At 42.6% G+C, this 20,152-nt stretch overlaps 1 protein-coding gene across 2 annotated transcripts in view; it reads left to right on the top strand.

Moving 5' to 3' along the window:
- Positions 1-20,152, top strand: part of LOC138286477 (nuclear envelope pore membrane protein POM 121-like) — a 114,183-nt gene that overhangs the window by 14,164 nt on the left and 79,867 nt on the right. For both annotated transcript variants that reach the window (XM_069226773.1, XM_069226772.1), the window contains exons 6-11: positions 4,518-4,606; positions 4,920-4,990; positions 5,485-5,606; positions 8,400-8,505; positions 9,585-9,734; positions 12,658-14,235. In XM_069226773.1, coding sequence (XP_069082874.1) covers positions 4,518-4,606; positions 4,920-4,990; positions 5,485-5,606; positions 8,400-8,505; positions 9,585-9,734; positions 12,658-14,235 — 2,116 coding nt within the window. The remainder of the gene's footprint in view (positions 1-4,517; positions 4,607-4,919; positions 4,991-5,484; positions 5,607-8,399; positions 8,506-9,584; positions 9,735-12,657; positions 14,236-20,152) is intronic.

Consider the following 20,152-nt stretch of genomic DNA (forward strand, 5'->3'; position numbering starts at 1 on the left):
CGTCAGGGGATTCCCCACCACCTGACAGAGTCAAAGTTTGACGCAGCGGGCAAGAGAGTGGCATCACAAGCAGCCAATCAATGGGGAATTGCAAATTCGCAAGCCGTACTTGCACGCTACGACAGGGCACACTTGGACGAGATGCAAGACATCATCCAGCACTTGCCCAAGGAACACCCAAAAACGTGCCCAGCAAGTAGTTAGAGGGACAGGCCATATCAAACAATCAGATAAGGTCTGCATTAGACTCTGCAGATACAGCAGCATGGACTGTCAACACGGCTGTAACTATTCAAAGGCATGCATGGCTGCGGAGTTCTGGATTCAAACCAGAAATACAACAAGCGGTACTAAATATGCAGTTTAACCAACATCAGTTGTTTGGGCTGGAAGTCGATACCGCGATCGAGAAGATGAAAAAGGACACAGACCTGGCCAAAGCCATGGGCGCGCTCTACTCCGCACAATTCAGAGGCACTTTTAGGAAACCACAATTTAGAGGTGGGGTTTCAGCAACAGACATCTGAACCATCCACCTCCCAAACAAAACCCACCTACCAGTCACAATACCAAAGGAGGGGGGGGCGGGTTCGTGGTTCCTATAGAGGACAATTCCCAAGAGGAAGAGAAATTCCAGCCTGCCAAACCAAGCCCTAGCAATTATCCAACATGGTTATTGCATAGAATTCACAACATTCCCTCCAGATGTGCCACCAAAACTGCACAGACTGTCTCTACAACATTTAGACCTATTACATAGAGAGGTCCAGGCACTGCTAAAAAAAAAAAAAAAAGAAATAGAGCTAGTACCCTATCACCAAAAGAGAACAGGTGTTTACTCCCTGTATTTCCTTATTCCAAAAAAAGGACAAAACATTAAGACCTATCTTAGATCTCAGAACACTGAATCTCTTCATCAAATCAGATCATTTCCACATGGTAACACTTCAGGACGTAGTTCCCTTACTAAAAAAAGGGGGAATGCATGACAACACTGGATCTCAAGGATGCGTATTTCAACATACCCATCCATCCATCTCACAGGAAATACCTAAGGTTTGTAATACAAGGCAAACATTATCAATTCAAAGTGCTACAGTTCGGAATAACAGCCCCCAGAGTATTTACAAAATGCCTAGCCGTAGTAGCAGCTCATATCAGGAGACAGCACATGCACGTAGTCCCATATTTGGACGATTGGCTAATAAAAACCAACACTCAACAACAATGTCAATTTCACACGCAATAAGTCATAGAAACTCTACACAAACTAGGGTTTTCTATAAATTACCAAAAGTCACATCTGCAACCATCCCAACTACAACAATACTTGGGAGCAACACTCCACACACACAAAGAGCAATTGCCACTCCCAAGTCCACAAAGAGTTCAATCGTTCCAAAATGTAAGATCAAGCATGCAACCAAACCAATACTACACGGTAAGGTTTGTTATGAAACTACTAGGCATGATGTCCTCATGCATAGCTATTGTCCCAAACGCAAGACTACTCATGCGGCCCTTACAACAGTGCCTAGCAAAACAATGGACGCAAGCACAGGGTCAACTACAAGATCTAGTGTTGATAGACCGCCAAACACACTCTTCGCTTCAATGGTGGAACCCTGTAAATTTAAACAAAGTAGTTTAAAAAAAAAATGAATGATTTTCAAGACCCAGTGCCTCACGCCATTATCACAACAGACGCTTCCATGGTTGGGTGGGGAGCACACCTCAACAATCACAGCATACAAGGTCAATGGGACAATCAACAAAGACTACTTCACATAAATCACTTGGAACTGCTAGCGGTATTTCTAGCATTAAAAGCGTTTCAACCACTGCTAGCCCACAAACACATTCTTGTCAAGACAGATTATGACAACAATGTATTATCTAAACAAACAGGGGGGGGGCACTCGTCACAGCTGTGTCTCTTAGCACAAAAAATTTGGCATTGGGCAATTCACACCAACATTCGCCTAATAGCACGATACATACCAGGCATTCAAAATCAGTTAGCCGAGCATCTCAGTCGACATCAACAAACTCACGAATGGGAAATACATCCCCAGATCCTACAGGATCACTTCTACAGCTGGGGGACACCAAACATAGATCTATTTTCAACAAAAGAAAGCGCAAAATGCCAAAACTTTGCGTCCAGGTATCCACACCCTCCGTCCAAGGGCAATGCTCTATGGATCAGCGGGTCAGGTATATTTGTTTACGCTTTTCCCCCTCTCCCGCTCATTCCTTAGCTGGTCAACAAACTCAAACTAATACTTATAGCACCAACATGGCTCGCCAACCGTGGTACACAACACTGTTGGACTTATCAGTAGTACCCCACATCAAACTACCAAACAGACCAGATCTGTTGACCCAACAAAAACAACAGATCAGACACCCGAATCCAGCAATCTGGCTCCTGAAGTCTTAGAATTCAGATATTTAAAGCTTTCAAAAGAGTGTATGGAGGTCATTAAACAAGCAAGAAAACCCACAAGACATTGTTACGCAAACAAATGGAAGATTTGTTTGCTAGTGTTAGGCTAATTAAATTATGCCACTAGACGCCTCCACACAAAACATTGTAAGTTATTTACTACACTTACAAAAGTCAAATCTAGCTTTCTCTTCCATTAAAATCCATCTCACTGCAATATCTGAAGATTAAACATACATCGCTTTTTAGAATCCCAGTTATTAAAGCCTTTATGGAAGGACTAAAAAGAATCATGCCCCCAAGGACACCACCAGTACCTTCGTGGAATCTTAATATTGTATTAACACGACTTATGGGCCCACCATTTGAACCCATGCATTCTTGTCAAATCCAATTTCTAACTTGGAAAGTAGCCTTTCTAATAGCCATCACATCTCTTCGAAGAGTTAGTGAAATACAAGCATTTACTATTCAAGAACCCTTTATTCAAATACATAAAGTGGTTCTCCGTACAAATCAATTTTTTTTAACCAAAAGTCATATCACCATTCCATCTAAACCAAACTGTGGAACTCCCAGTCTTCTTTCCACAACCAGACTCCGTAGCTAAAAGGGCAGTGCATACATTAGACATAAAAAGAGCACTAATGTATTACATTGACAGAACGAAACAATTTCGTAAAACAATTGTTCGTAGCTTTCCAAATCCCTCAAGCAGGTAACCCTATATCCAAACAAGGCATTGCCAGATGGATAGTTAAATGCATTCAAACCTGTTACCTTAAAGCTAAAAGAGAATTACCCATTACACCAAGGGCACACTCCACTAGAAAGAAGGGCGCCACAAAGGCTTTTCTTGGTAATATACCAATGACAGAAATTTGTAAGGTAGCCACCTGGTCTACGCCTCATACATTTACTAAGCATTACTGTGTAGATGTGTTAGCAACACAACAAGCCACAGTAGGACAGGCTGTATTAAGAACATTATTTCAGATAACTTCAACTCCTATAGGCTGACCACCGCTTTTGGGGGGATTACTGCTTTGTAGTCTATGAACAGCATGTGTATCTGCAGCTACATATGCCATTGAACGGAAAATGTCACTTACCCAGTGTACATCTGTTCGTGGCATGAAACGCTGCAGATTCACATGCACCCTCACACCTCCCCGGGAGCCTGTAGCCGTTTTTTAGTTGCATGAAAATTGTAAATATGTTTTACTACACACTATGTACATACATTTCTACTCCAATGCATGGGCACCTCTAGTATCCTCACTTTACCAACTCATACCTCACCCTATGCGGGGAAAACAATCTAAGATGGAGTCGACGCCCATGCGCAATGGAGCCGAAAGGGAGGAGTCACTCGATCCCGTGACTTGAAAAGACTTCTTCGAAGAAAAACAACTTGTAACACTCCGAGCCCAAAACTAGATGGCAGGAACAGTGCACAGCATGTGAATCTGTAGCGTCTCATGCCACGAACAGATGTGCACTGTGTAAGTGACATATATTTTTTATATATATATATATATATATATATATATAGCCAGTATTTCATTAACATTCAGAGACGTTTCACCCTAGTACATCAGTTTATGACCGCAATAAGGAGTTTCTATTTTTTTTTTTAAGTAATAGTTTTCAAATCATAAATTCAGCCATTTCACCCCTCAAAGAATCAACGCTGCCGTCAGTCACATCACAAACCAAACTTTGTAGCTCTTGGGGGAAAATGTTTGTGAGTACCAGTGCTCTAGGTGGGCAGACTAATTTTGGATTGTTGTCTAGGTGATGGAATCTTTGGAATGCAAGCAGCTGTGTGAGACCTGTGATGGGGCCTGTAGATTCAGCATTTCAGATTGTTTTTTTTGTTTGTTTTTTGTTTTTGTTGTTTGTTTTTTTGTTGATGGGTGTGACTTGTACATTTTAAGTTATGCCGGTACTCAATCTGTGAATGAGAATATTGTACTAATGGAGGACTATGTCCTGTCAAAAATTGAGTGAAAACCTATTGTGTGTCAGGAGCTTCTTAAAACTATTTTTTTTTCTTTTAATAAAGACCTCGAGAAGTGGGCCAAGTACATCACCGTTGTCCAGTCCTTCATCTTCCCGGTCGCAGACACCAGAGCGGCCCGCCAAGAAAACCAGGTGAAGCCTAGGGACCAATCTGTACATCTTTCCATTTGTTCTCTGCGTTCACGCAAGCCTTGTTCCTTTATCTGTTATTTGGTGTTTCAAGCGTTGCGTGTCTCTTGGCTGATAAAACTAGTAGTGCACTGAGGACTGTCTTGGTGCCTTACCAACATATCTCTTGAACATCTTTTTGGGGGAGCTTTCATAAGTAAGGTGACTTGAGATCTTGAGTTGAAGAGTCACAAAAACAGCAACTGTAGAAATGTAACTGGCTGGGGTGTAGTTTTGGATCTGTGAATTTTTTAAAATTAATTATCTTCTCCCACAGGGAAGATGCATTGCAGCAGTCAAATGCTAGTACTCCAAAGTCGGATGGAAAGGAGCTGCAAACTGGAAAAGGTGAGCACCTCCATGAAGTGCTCGGAGGTTGGGGTGGGGTGCGGGAGGGTGCAGTTGTCACTGGATGGTTGCCACTGAGTAATTGGTCGTCTTTGATTTAAAAAATAAAATAAAAAAAATGTACTTGTGTATACCAGCTATGAACGATTTGGGTTTAGTAGTGTTGCATTACCTATGTTTTTGCAGCACCATGTAAGACTCACATTGGGACAAACCACGTTTAGTGATGTGAGAAGATGGCACGTTTCCCTGTTGGGAGGAATTTGCTTGTGCCTGAAGCATATGCAACTATTGATGTATTTTTAATGGGAGATTCACACTACTGACTGGACTTGACTTTGATGTACCTGAACGACTTGGCATAGGAATAGGTACTAGCGACTTAAAATGTATTAAGCATTAGAATTATGATCCACTTGAACCTCCCTTTTTTCATTTTGTTGACCAGCTTTGCTGTGTACCCTTAGAACAATTTTAGTTTTGTATCGTTGCAGACCTGCCAATCCTTGTGGAGAAGCCAAATTCTATGAATGTGTTTACCTCTCCCAGCAGTGATGGGAAACGGAAGCGTAAGATGCAGCTCCTGGCTTTGAGACGCAGGGATCCACTGATCATGGTATAGCATTAATTTATGTCTGCATGCTTCTAACGTGGTGATAATAAAAGGTTGTTACTAAACTATAGGTAATCTGGTCCCTTCTTTGAAGTTGTTGTGGACTACGTCTTGGGGACCCCATGCATACTTTTGCCGAAGTTGAAATGGGCTAATGCTAATACCACAAGTTCATTTCAGAATTTCATCTGATGGCATGGAAGGACCATCAACATTTGACTCATTTTGCCATTCGCCAGCCATTGTTTAGGTCAAACGAGACCTACAGGTCACATGGCGTCAGTGTTGGGTCTGAGAGTTCTGGCTGTCTTGGAGGGGGTGCAGATAACATGATCAACACAATTTTAGTTACAAGTAGTTCCCTATCTTTCAATAGTAGATGTAATTTAAGCATTTGTCGATCAGGTAAGTGTCATTAAATGGGCATTTTGTTTTTTCATTTTAAAAAGTGGACTTGGAGTTCTGCTGTGTTTTCCTATGGGAGGAAAAAGAAAAACTGAGTAGGGGTGCGGAGGGGAGACAGATTTGCATTTCAAAAGCAGCAGCCCTTTGATGCTTGCTGCCTCAGGAAGGCTAATCAGCAGGCCCTCCTGTGGGAGAGGGTGTTACACCCTCTTCCCGTACAAGCTTTTTGTTCTGGTCCTCCTGAGAGCAGAGTGCTCTCAAACTAGGGGTCCAGAACGGTGTCTCTGGTGCCAGGCTCACAGAAACTGGTCAACGAGCTCACAAGAGGCAGGTAGGGCTTGAGGGGCCACCTTTAAGGTTGCCCTCTGGGGGCCTGTGTTGGTAAAGACAACACTGGCATCAGTGTGGGTTCACTAATACGAGATGTTTGATACCAAACGTCCCTATCTTCAGTGAAGCCATCATGTAGCTGCCAGACTTGTATTGACCAGTGTACAGCACCTGCGTTTAAAATACCTTCCCTAGTTGCTTAATATGTCTGACGATCGACCAAGACCTAGCAGGAGCTCGTGCAGATATACCCTCACATGTAATATAATGCACTTTGCCTTAGGGTTGTAACCCTTGCTAGGGGTCCGACTTACTTATGACATGCAGTGTTGGGGAACATGGCACACAGGCTGTGTGCCATGTTGTTGTGTTTCCACTAATGTCTGCACCAAGGCATGGAGCCTGCAATGGCAGCCTGTCATGTACTTGAAGGGTCCCTTCGGTTCCCACAATTTGTGCTACAGCCCATGGGGACCCTTTTTCGCACCATAGGCACCAGGGGTACCGTTTACAAGGGACTTACAGAGGGTGCCAAAGGTTTCGCCAATTCAGGAGACAATTGGGCAGTTTTTTGGAAGCGATCTGGCACTGGGGACCTGGTTAGCAGGGACCCAATGCACCTTCAGTTGCAATCACATCCGATACCAGGAAAAAAGTATTGGGGGTGGGACCATGTCAAAAAGAGGCACTGTCCTACAACAATCTCATCACAGAGTTGCTGTGGTTGATGTCCATGTTCATCTTTGACTTTTTTTTTTTTTCCCCCCTAACTTATTCCTTGACTGCATTAGTAACAGGTCTGTGGACTGGGAAGAGACTTTGTGGAGGACTTTCCCACAGTGAAAATATGTAGGAGTTCCTTATGGCTGCTAAGATGTCCCTTCTGTAGACGCTGTTAAATTTATGGCTTGTGGGGCTCTGTCGTCTAGTCTCTCTGCCCTGGTGAAGAGTGCACACAGGGCTAACCTGCTTTGCTGTTAGCAGCCCTGCTAAAGCAGTGTATTCCAACCATGAAGCCGGCTTGTCTCATTTAGCTTCAGAATTGAACAGTGACTGAGGCTGTGCCTTTCTGGGCCCTTGGCTGTAAGGGGTATGCAGCACATTGCAAGCAAGTGCTCTGTGCAGCCAGATTCTAATAGTATAACCCCTTAGTCTGTTTCCGCAGTGATAGCTTCACTGTTTGTGTTGTCTTCCATTTTCATTTTCTTATTTCTAAATTCTGATTTAGAGAATTCACTTTGCCTTGCATAAAGCAGATCTGATTTTTAAAATGGTCAGTAGGCAGGATAGTGCCGAATAGGGCACAGGAGTCTTCCTAGTTTAGGATGGTTGACTAAATAGACTGCCTTAAACTAGCGAAAATGTATAACTGCCTTAAATTAGTTTAAGAACTTTGAAAAATGGAAAGGCACTAAGGTGGTGTATTCGGTTAAATCAACCTTGACAGTTCCGCTTCGAAAAATAATTTCCAATTTTTTTTATTTTATTTTTTTTTAGCTTTTTTAAATGGAACAACATTTTTGTACCTTTCTATTTAGAAATATATAACCTGTAGCAGTATACCTGCTACTCGCGCCCCTCCGCCTCCTCTTCCTCCTCCTCCTCCTCCTCACTAGTCATGACTAGTCCTTAAGTTGTATTATCCCTGCTAGAGATTGCCAGGTGTAGTTTAAAAGCTTACATTTTGGAGGAAAACATTCACTTAATCTCAGCATAAGGATTTCATCTGTAGAGGCCACTAAATTTTGTTTTGGCTTTGTCCTATCAGCTGATGGCCTATTTTTCAAGTGGTCACATTTGTGGTTTAAAGATACTACCTGAAAACATTATTCTGTAGAGACTGGAGTTCTGCCTGAGGCATCCTCACCTTCTTTCTGTTCAGTATTTGTTTTAATTTAAATGTGTGCTAGAATGTTGCATAGTATGTTAATGTTTTTCTCAAACTGAGTTTTGTCTTTATATAAAATGTATTACTGAACAAAGATGGTATAGTAGCCGTAAAGTTTCTTCTATAATGGCAGAGCATCAGTTCTGTATTAACTTTATATTTTTGTTTTGCAGCCACCCCCTCCACAGCTGGGCTACAGTGTAACTGCAGAAGACCTCGATGCTGAGAAAAAAGCAGCATTGCAATACATTAATAAAGCCTTGGAGGAAGAACCAAGTGGTAAGAGATGGCACACGCAATCTGGCACCCATAGGCAATTATTTACAGCATTGCATGTTCATAATGGGCAGGTGAAGGGATCCAGTGGCTCAGGCATGCTTTTGGTGTGAAGTCCTCTTAATCCCTGTAGCACAGGTCTTGCGAGTAGCTTAAACCCTTACCATTCAGAAGTAGCAGAAATGTAAGAATTGAAAAGGCACCAAGGAGAGGAAACATTGCGTCTCGGATCAAAAGTAACCTGTCAAACACACATCTGACCACTGCTATCAATTTCAGATCTATTCTGAACCCATAACCTCAGTTGTACATGACCCTTAAAAGGGAAGCACTCTAGTTGTGCTGTCTCTTTGCAAGATCAAACTTTTGGCATTAAAAATAGTGATCCATCATGCTACGGAATTGTCCCTACCAGCCAGTATTCTGCCCCACCTCACTCCTTGTTATTTAAGTTGCACTGGAACACGGGTCCTTCCTTGCTTCCTTTGAATTCCTTTTAAAGCCTATTAATACTAAGGAATCCTGTACTTTCCCATTGCCTTCTTCAGAAGTTCCCGGCTTTGTCCTGTATTGGCTCATAATATCAGAGGAAGTTATGGCTACTGTGGTCCATCGGCTTCTTGAAGCTTAACCTTTTGTAATCTTGCTGGGTACAAATACTACTAAAGTGGAGGCCTAACAAACTGATACTCGGACTAATACAGATACACCCTTTCTGGACAGCTTAGAGTACATGTTGGCTAACTGTATTATTTTTGTATTTCTAACTTGTGCGTTTAGACAAGCATGTGGATTTTTAAGGCTTAGGTTAAACACCCAATTTTAGTTTCTGCTTTTGCCATCCCATTGCTTGCAGTAGGATTAAGGTTCATGTAGACTTGCACCAAAACAATACATGTTGCCTGTTTAGGTGGGGTCGGTCTAAAACCACGCACTCTGCTTAGTCTGCTTAGTTCGTGCTTTGAAAACCTGGAGGTAGCATGGAATTAAACAATTTGGAGTGGTCTAACACTCCTCAATCCTGGTAGACTCCTGTCTAGTAGTATATTCTAATTGTTTGCTTATTATTCTCTATTCTGCAGCACCTTCTTCCAGCAGTACCACAGAAACGATGACAAGCAGACTATCTCTTGCCTTTACTGTTGAAACTAGTGCGACTACTGCATCTTCAGTTGGAGCAAATAAATCATTGGAAATTTCGAAAGAGATGCAGAAGCCAGCTGCTACTACAGGTGACGCATGGCAGGAGTGTAATACTCTTTGGGGTAACCAGAACTTCAGAGGGCATAAGATGGCCACACATCAGACTTTGCCAATGCACTTCCAGTGATACATAGATGTTTGGGTTCTATATTTCTTTAGTCTGCTGCTGCGTAAGATTCGCCATTTATTTATTCTTGTGTGACAGAGCCTCACAAGATTTGGTTAAATGAGTACAGTTTAATTTCTTTTACACAACTGAACAGGGCACCAGCCTTTAACTTCACTTCTGTTGCATCTGTTTTGCCATAAGACAAGCTGAAGATCTGTACTGTTAAAGATAAGTTGATCTTGCTTAGTATTGTGATTGCAATGATCTTGGTATCTAGTTACAAGTTTTTGATGTTATGAAATGTATTCAGCCAAGGAAATGTATGGAAGTTAATGAAATTGATAGTAAACATTTGTGTAGTGTCAATTTTCTTGAACTTGAAGTCCAGTGCCTCCAAGCATCTTATGTTTTTTGGATAGTGGTGCAGAAATAGGATGAAGGTTTTTGTGATGGGATTGATAACACATCAAAGTACTTGATGTAGTTTGCTATTCAGGGGTGGCATGATCAGTGTAAGAATGGGGTTGTTTATTGCTTGCCTTGTTACCTTGTAGGGCACTAATTGTACAGATATGTTCCAGCCACAAATGCATGTTGCATAATATTTTAACTTTTTTTTTTTTCTTTTTTTTTTTTTTTAACACCCCTTGGCAATTTTTAAATTATTTTGTTTTTTGTTTTAAACTCAGATGCCATTGAGCTAACCTGTTCAATATCACATAAGATACCCACTTTTCTTTAAAGGAATGCTTTGATATGATTTTCTCAACATCTTAGTGCTTTTATGAACTGGGGGTGGGGGGAGCTGGTGGAGGGATTACAGTCCTTTCCAAGTTAGATAGGAGAGTGTTAGAAGCTACGCAGCTGATAATGTAATGGGTCATGTGTCATTGAATAGCACTTTGAAGGAGTATTAATGTCTGGAAACTTGGTAGACAGGTTTTCTGTGACAGGCTGACTTTTGAGCAGCCTGTCATGATCTTGGTGATCCTGGGGCAATGCATCAGAATTATCATTGAAAAGCAGCATATGCTCTAAAATTTTGAAATTTGACTGTTCGTTTGTGGTTTAAAGGTGGGTATTGCTCAAACCTTACCAGGAGTCCAGTAGGACCGTATGGTTAATTTGTGCACTACTCCCATGTTGAGCATTAGGCTTTGCATTTTTATTTTAACGCCCCAAGTGAAGTGGGGAGTATATAGGTATGCCCTAGAGGCCCCACACTGCCTCCATGCTTCCCCGTAAACAGTTTGATGCACGTTTTCCTCAAGGAAGTTTTGGGAGTAGTCCATATTGAGAAAACTGCAGCATAGACCTTAGCATTCATATCAATATCTGCAGTGAATGGGGAAATTTGTGGGCAAATTAAATTAGGAGGCTGCCAGTGAGTGCAGTGCTTTGGCTTAGTGGGATACGTGCTTGCACTCTGGATTGGGCTACCCTGTCACTTGCTCTCGGCTTCACAGATTGTACTTGCGTAGATGCAACACAACTACCATGGGCATGTTCCTTGGAATCACTTGAAGATGAGTCCTAAGCTGAAAACTCTACTGCAAAAATCACTTCCATATTCTGCTCTCTTAACCTCTCCTTCAGATTCTGTCTCAGTATCGGATCCTGCCCAAATCTGTCCTCCATTATTTGAGTTGGTTTCTGGGAAACATGTACAAATTAATGCACAGTGTGCACTATGAACTGAAAGAATTCAAGAATGTGCGTGTAATAGTGTTTCCATGCTCCAATGAGAAGAACATCTCTAAAGAATCTAGTAGAAAAGATATTTACTTCAAGTTGCGACACAGTGTAGTTATCCTTTATGCCAGAAGGATCTTCTTTGTGAAACAACGTGCTCCTTGCGAAAGAGCACAATGCAGGTGGCTTGTAATGCAGTTGAAAATGTACACCATATGCCCCTCTACTTCTGCCCACCACAGCGTAGAGCTGTTTTAGGCCACTTCAGCCACTGATCCGTTATTCAGCCGTTCACATTTTTGCTTCTGCACACATCATGGTTCAGTGGGCGACGAAACCTGGGCCACTGATCACTTACTCTGCCATGCACATTTTGTTCCGATCCACCAGAGACTCCTCCTAAATGTTGTGGACATAGCAAAATGTGAATTAAGTAAATGTTTAGTGGCTGAAGTGGGTTAACATATATTTCTGGCTGGACAAGGTGTGGCTGAAAAGCTCCAGGCAGCTGCAAGTTTGGTTGGGGTAGGGCTGGGCTTTTCCCTTCCTTTGGGGTTCTGAGGACAGGTACCCTTCCTCTCCTCGGTCTTGACAACTGAACCCCACACCCACCAACTTACTGCGGCCATAATGTAGAGAAAGTGAACTAGTCTCTGCACTAGAGGGTGCTCAAGGTTTAAAATGCAGTGGTTTGTTGTCTCAACTTGTCAAATAGAAAGCTGCAGTAATAAATAGGCTTGATTTTGTGACTTGGTTGAGTGGGGACTGTCTATACATTTGATTTTCCAAAGATGAAATATTCGTTTTCCTTGGTGTCTGAGGGGTTTTCGAAGGATGCATTTTAAGGGTTGGACAACAAGGGCTGGTCAGCTCAACATCTTGAGCATTTGAAGGAGTGTGGAATAAACCAATCATGCAAATGTGTGTTTTTTTTTTTTTTTTTTTCTCTCTCTCCCTCTCCCTCTCCCTCTCCCTCTCCCTCTCCCTCTTTCTCTCCCCCTCCCCCTCCCCTCCTTCTGCGGTTTGCCATTTCCCTTCCATTCCCACTTTCTAATTTGTTTTTGGGTGGGGTTTTACATTTGGTTTGTAAATTCCTTGGTGATAATGCTTATGGGGCTACTGTTGCTCATTAATCTTTATTCTCGTTACAGAACCAGCCATTGCTGCGGTTCCAGCAGCTGCATCTGCTCCCATCTTTTCTGTGGTTTCCAGTGCCTTCCCCAAAACACAATCTGAATCCAAACCTGTGGCTACTTGGAGTGTATCTTCTAATTTTGGAGAGTTATCCTCTGGGGCACAGTCTAGTGCTACCTCTCAAACCACTGTCTCTGTGGCTATGCCAGCTGTCAGCAGCCCCTCTAGGAGTACAGAACTATCAAAGCCTTCTCCTCTGATGAGGCTCTTGCTGGAGAAGCCAAGTGAAGAATCTGTCAGTGCTCCACAACCCACTGGCATCACTGAAACGCCCACTTTCAAACCAGTATTTGGGACACAGCCAAAAGTGGATAGCACCACCTCATCTGCAAGCACGTGCACAGTAGCGCCAAGCACTGCCACTTTCAAACCAATCTTTGGGAATTTAACCAACCCTGCCCCTGTTTCAGCTAGCTCTAGTGCTCCTTTCTCCTTCGGTCAGAGTATTGGTACTGCAGTCACTTCAGCTCAGACTGCAGTTCCCACAGCTTCCAGCTCCATATTCACAGAGCTTGCTAAAAGTGCCTCTTCTACAACTGCATCCTCTACAGCTGGTTCCTTTGCAGAACCTGGTCCTAAACCATCATTTGCTTTTGGACTTCAAGCTGCTGCTAATGTGCCCAGCAGCACTGTCGCCACCACTGCAGTGCAGCCGTTCCAGTTCACTGTTGCAGCTTCAAACACCACCACCACCACTGCAGCTGGTGCTTTTGGGACAAACTCCATATTTCAATTCAGCAAGCCAACATCCTCCACTGGTACAGTCTCTGCAACATCTGCGCAACCAGTGGTGACCACTTTTGGCCAGGCCCCTTCTGTTACTGCGCCAGTAGCAAGTGGCTTTATTTTTGGTGGTGGTCCTGCCACTGTATCCACCACTGCAAACACTAGCCAGCCCACCACATTTGGTTCATCTGCCTCTTTCTTCAGTAGTGGATCATCTTCCTTCACTATGAACCCAAATCCTTCTTACACCACTGGCCAAACAGCCCACCCGTCAACAACTAAGCCAGCTAATATGACTTTTGGTAGTACTCCCTCTCCTTTCAATTTTGGATCATCAACTCAACAACCAGCTCAGCCAGCATTCGCAGGAACAAATCAACCTGCTTTTGGGGCTAATTCACAGACCTCCTTTGGTACAGCTGGCAACACCCAGTTGTCATTTGGTGCTGCTAAGCCTGTTTTATCCTTGGGCCAATCTACTAGCATTCCAGCCCCTGGGTTTGGTTCTGGCATGCCTCAGACCACAAGTGGCTCTGTGTTTGGAAGTGCAGCTCAACCTCAGTTTGGATTTCCTACATCTAGTCAGCCAGGCAACACAAGCTCTGCCTTTGGACTGGGGACACACAGCACCAGTACAGCTCCTTCAGTCAGTGGGTTTAACTTTGGATCTGGACAGAATGCAGCACCGACAAACACTTCCGTTTTTGGATCTGCTCCTATGGCTTCAAGTGTGATGAGCACCCCAAACCACAACGCAACATTTGCATTTGGATCCACCAATACCAGTGAAAACAGGCTAACGTTTGGAGGTAAAAATGGGTTATCTGTAGGCCGTATACAGTGAATATCGGTCATTACTTTACATTCTGTGTTATCTGGATTCCTTACATAGTAAGTACCTGAGGTACCTTTACCTCCAGGTGAGTATTATTTCTAGCCCATGCATTAATGTTTTAGGTTCACATGTTTTTAAAATATGCAACTATAACACTCATGCCCGTCTACAATTAACTGTCAAAAGATGCAATGTGCCCAGCAAAACCAACTTTAGCTCATCCTCCATTCTCACCCGTTCCCCATCACTCATTATGTGTACTTTATGATTTCTCTGCTTCGGTTTCTAGTTAGGCAGTGGTTTGTATAGAGTTTGTGGTCTTGCAGTATTGCGTGTGTGTGTGTGTGTGTGTGTGTGTGTATGTGTATATATATATATATATATATATATATATATAGTGTGTATATATGTATGTCGGTGGCATGTGTAGCTGCAGATACACATGCTATGCATAGTCCGCCATCTAGTGTTGGGCTCAGTGTTACAAGTTGTTTTTCTTCGAATAAGTCTTTTTTTTTTTTTTCTTTTCTCCGAGTCATGGGATCGAATGACTCCTCCCTTCAGTGAAAGTGTGCATGGGCATCAACTCCTTTGTTTTATTTCCGCTGTCTGGTTTGGACGCGTTTCCTCTTGCTCTGAGACTTTTGATTCGGAAACTTTATAATAACTCTATTTCACTGTCTGTATTGTTTCGCACGTGTTTCAATCTGTAATCGAGCTGATAGTACAGCCGAAAACCAAAAAACACCCTTTTGGCCGCGTACGCCCAACTCTTGCCTGTTCAGGCCTACCACGCCAGAGCCTGATGGATCGGACTACATTCTGATTCTGTCCTCTATGCCACGCAAAATTCCCGTATACAGATCAACACGTGGTATGTAATCTCTGTCTCTCTCCCGAGCACCGAGAAGAAGACTGTGAAGCTTGTCTGTCGTTCTGGTAAAAAAAGACACTGTATGACTGGAGTGCAAGGAGACTCGAAATGGCGTCAAAACATACAGAGTACATTGACACCATAGAAGAACAGGCACAGACGGTGTTTTCGATCCAGGATACTGACTCTGAAGCAGAATCGGACGAAGATAGCCAATCAATCACTGTGGCTCAGTATGTGAGTACAAGTGCCCCTACACCCACTTTCAAGAGACCTGTTAAGGCCTTGGCTGCTCCACTGCCAGAGAGCCATGCTTCCACCCGAATGAAAATCGCCAGCGACCAACCTTCAGGTTCGGCGCCGAAAAAGGCCACACCCGTTTTGATGCCAGAGTCGAGTAAATCTATTAAAAGCTCCACAGCCGAGCCGACGTCCACACTCTTCGGAGTCGAAGTTCAACAACCAGCTTCGGAGCCAAAACTGTCATCGGTGCTGATAGGAAAAGGACCAATAGTCAGTCTTCAGGGGATACCCCCCCCCCAGCCCTCCTGACAAAGCAGAAAGTTTGATGCTTCTGGTAAGAGGGTAGCTACACAGGCAGCTAACCAGTGGCGCATTGCCCAGTCACAAGCCCTACTAGCGAGATATGACCGGGCACACTGGGACGAAATGCAGGAATTCTTACAACACCTGCCAGAAGAACATCAAAAAAAGAGCTCACCAAATCGTTCAAGGTTAGGCAGTTAGCAACAACCAAATAAGATCTGTTCTTGATGCTGCCGCTACAGCAGCTAAACACTAGCATAACCATACATAGGCATGCATGGTTAATATCTCCTGGTTTCAAACCAGAAATCCAACAAGCAGTGCTCAATATGCCATTTGATAAACACCTATTTGGACCTGAGGTTGACACAACTATTGAAAAGCTCAGGAAAGAATCTGACACTGCAAAAGCTATGGGAGCTCTATACACTACACTATAGAAGTTCCTTTTGTAAACAGCAATTTAGAGGAAGTTTCAAGCCCCAATCCGCAGATGCTTCCCCCTCACAGCCTAAAAGGTCAAGAGCAATACCAGAGAGGACCATTTAGAGGCTCCTATAGAGGTCAACACTTCAGAGCCAGAGACAAATTTCAAGCCTGAGTGTCGCCACTCCCTCAAAACAGTGACTTCCTCAGTATACCACAACCCCACACATCTCCTGTGGGGGGCAGACTGCAGCAGTTCCAATCCCAATGGCAAAATACCACGACCGACCAATGGGTACTTTCAATTATCTGCAATGGTTACTGCCTAGAACTCATTTCTACTTCTCCAAACATTCCCCCTTGTTATCACAGGTTGTCTCCGGAACACAACGTTATGTTACAACAAGCAGTACAATCACTAATACTAAGAAGCAATAGAATTTGTTCCAAAATCTCAACACTGAACAGGGGTATATTCACTATACTTCCTCATACCCAAAAAGATGGCACTCAGACCCATTCTAGATCTCAGACCACTAAATCTATATATCATGTCAGAAAACTTTCACATTGTAACTTTCAGGACGGCATTCCACTACTGCAAAAACAAGATTACATGACTGCATTGGATCTCAAAGATGCATATTTTCATATCCCCATTCATCCTGCTCATCGACAATACCTACGGTTTGTAATAGCGGGAAACCACTACCAATTCAAAGTTCTTCCATATGGCATAACAGCTCCAAGTAGTAGTAGCTTATCTAAGAAGACAACCCATACATGTATTTCCTTATCTAGGCAATTGGCTAATAAAATCAAGCAATATTTTACAGTGTCAACACATTCAATACAGAATAGAAACCCCACACACATTAGGGTTCCGAATCAATTACCAAAAATCGCACCTTCAACCAGCACAGGTTCAACCCTACCTAGGTGCTGTTCTCAATACCCAGAAAGCCTTAGCCTATCCAAATACACAAAGGATTCAAGCTTTTCAAAATCTTATCACATATACAGCCAAATCAACATTACACTGTAAGGTTTATTATGAAACTATTGGAAATGATGGCATCCTTCATAGCAATAGTACTGCCTGCAAGATTAAACATGAGAACACTACAACAGTGCCTCTCACAGCAATGGTCTCAAGCACAGGATCAATTGCAAGATCTAATGTTAGACTGCCAAACACACATCTCTTCAATGGTGGAATCGCAACAATTTAAAGGGGCGGTCATTTCAGGACCCTGTGCCTCAGACCACAATAACAGATGCATCAATGAGGGAGCTCACCTCAACCACCTTACCATACAAGGGGGATGGAATTCAATACAGTTAACTTATCACATAAACAATTTAGAATTGTTAGCTGTGTTCCTTGCCCTTAAAGATTTTCAACACCTTCTCAAGCACAAACTAGTCTTAACAAAAACAGATAATATGACAACAATGTAATACCTGAAGAAACCAGGAGGAACACATTCATCTCAACTGTCCCTTCTAGCCCAAAAAATTTGGAAATGGCCAATTCACAATCCTATTTACTTGCTAGCAGAATACATCCCAGGGATACACAGTCAGCTAGCGTACCTACTAAGCATGACACAGCAACCGGTTCATGAATGGGAGATTCACTCTGGTATGTCAACAGTACTTTTGAATGTGGGGGACACCAGAAATAGACCTATTCGCAACAAGCAAAAACGCAAAATGCCAACTTGCATCCTGACACCCACACTCTGTGTCCAAGGGCAATGCTCTGTGGATCAACTGGTCAGGTATATTTGCTTACACCTTCCCCCTCCCCGCTAATTCCATTTCTGGTCAACAAACTGTGTCACACCTCTCTAACATGATACTCATAAGCCCCCACATGGGCACGGCAACATTGGAAGTTTGCGTTGAGGTACTACTGACAGATCTAGAAGTGTTGTATACCATACAGACCTGGTTTGATAACACAAAGCAAAGGTCAAATCAGGCATCCCAATCCCAGTGTTCCCAACTTAGCAGTTTGGCTCCTAAAGTCATAATTTGAATACTTACAACTTCCATTAGAATGTATGGAAGTTCTAAAACAAACACGCAAACCTACAACCAGGCAAGGCTATGCTAACAAGTGGAAACGTTTTGTTTACTACTGTCAACCTAAAAATATAGACCCACTTAAAGCATCAATACAAGATATTGTTTGCCACCTGCTTCTTTTACAAAAAGCTAATTTAGCTTTCTCCTCCTAATAAAATTCATCACACTGCCATATCAGCATACTTAGAAACTATACAACATACCTCTCCTCTTTAGAGTTCCTGTTATTAAAGCCTTTATGGAAGGACTTAAATGTATTATTCCACCAAGAACCTCACCAGTTCCTGCTTGTAATCTAAATATTGCACTCGCTCACAAAATTAATGGGACCACCATTTGAGCCCATGTATTCATGTGATATTCAGTTTCTGACTTGGAAAGTTGCTTTCTTAGTAGCAGTTTCTTCATTAAGAAGAGTTAGTGAAATACAAATATTTACTCTGGAGTAACCTTTTTTCCAAGTACACAAACAAAGTAGTACTTAGGACTAATGTAAATTTTTTGCCAAAAGTAGTTTCTCCATTTCACATTAACCAAATAGTTGAATTGCCAGTCTTCTTCCCACAGCCAGACAACTGCTGAAAGAGCTCTTCATACTCTTGACCTTAAAAGCGCTCTAATGTACTATGTTGATAGAACGAAAGAGTTCAGAAAATATGAAACCACTTTTCATTGCTCTTCAGCAACCACAAAGTAAATCCTACATCTAAACAAAGATTAGGTAGATGGATTGTTAAATGCATCCAAACATGTTACATTAAAGCAAAAAGACAACTTTTAATAACGCCTAAGGCACATTCTACTAGGACAAAAGGTGCTTCCATGGCTTTTCTTTTTTAGGTAATCTTCCAATGGCAGACATATGTAAAGCTGCCACATGGTCCACTCCACCCCACCCCTGGTGCTTTAAACAGCTCAATATCCGGGAAGAACAGTTTCTAAATTTTAGATTAAGGCTACTTATTATTCCTGCATCAACACCCGTTATTGAAATACGTTAAGGACCCGGCAAGTCAGATTTCCTAAGACTGGTGATGGGAGACTTGAATGTTTTGAGCTTCCCTTTCTCTGCTTCCTTATGCCACTTCTCTATGGTCACACTGCTTGTGACTTGGGGAGGAGTATAAACCCAAGAGTGTGTGTGTGGTGCATTTTTGTTTCTTCTTTTCACAATTTATTTTTTAAAATAATATATATAAATGCACCTGTTAGTATATAGTCCTGTAACAGTCTGGGTCATAAAGCACTAGTGTTTATCTGATTGTATCCATTCAATCATGTACCCCAATTTGGAGGCTTGATAGTATATTTTGATGTTGGAGTGTCCTACTCTGCCCTCTGGATTACTGTCGTGCAGTTTTATGTTTAGGTCGAGCCAAGGCAGCGCAAATGCGCTTTCTGCAAGACATGCGGTTTCAGTCTGTGGGCTTTAACCACACCCACTAGTGCCATTCAGTCTTTGTGCTTGTCTTAAATGCTTCCTTTTTATTGGTGCATTTTTCTAAATGTTGCTCCTTTTGTGTGCCTAGTTCCTTCCCAGGTGACTTTTCTAAGAATATTTTTGTTGGCCCCTCCATCTGATTTATGTTCTGCATGAGCGCATTTTTCATTAACTCTCATAATCACACGATACACTGCTTGCGTTACTCAGTTTGGCCCCTACAGCCTATGGACAGTTTGGCCCTAGTTGTCTAGACTTTTCTTGCACTTTTTTTCCCTTAAAAAAAAAAAAAAAATACCTTGCACTCTCTGTTTTGCAAATAAGTCACCCTTGAGCATGCCAATTAAGCAGTGTGCATGAGTCCCTAACGGGATAAAAAATCTGATTGTTGGACATCACCCTTTTGCTGCCAACATCGTGTTCAAGAATTGACTGACAATTGCAGCATTGTTTGCAGTCATTAGAGCAGACTGGTGTATCTGCCATTGGTGCAGGGAGGTCACTGAAACC

This window comes from Pleurodeles waltl, chromosome 3_2 (genome assembly GCF_031143425.1).
Source record: "Pleurodeles waltl isolate 20211129_DDA chromosome 3_2, aPleWal1.hap1.20221129, whole genome shotgun sequence".
NCBI classification, from domain to species: domain Eukaryota; kingdom Metazoa; phylum Chordata; class Amphibia; order Caudata; family Salamandridae; genus Pleurodeles; species Pleurodeles waltl.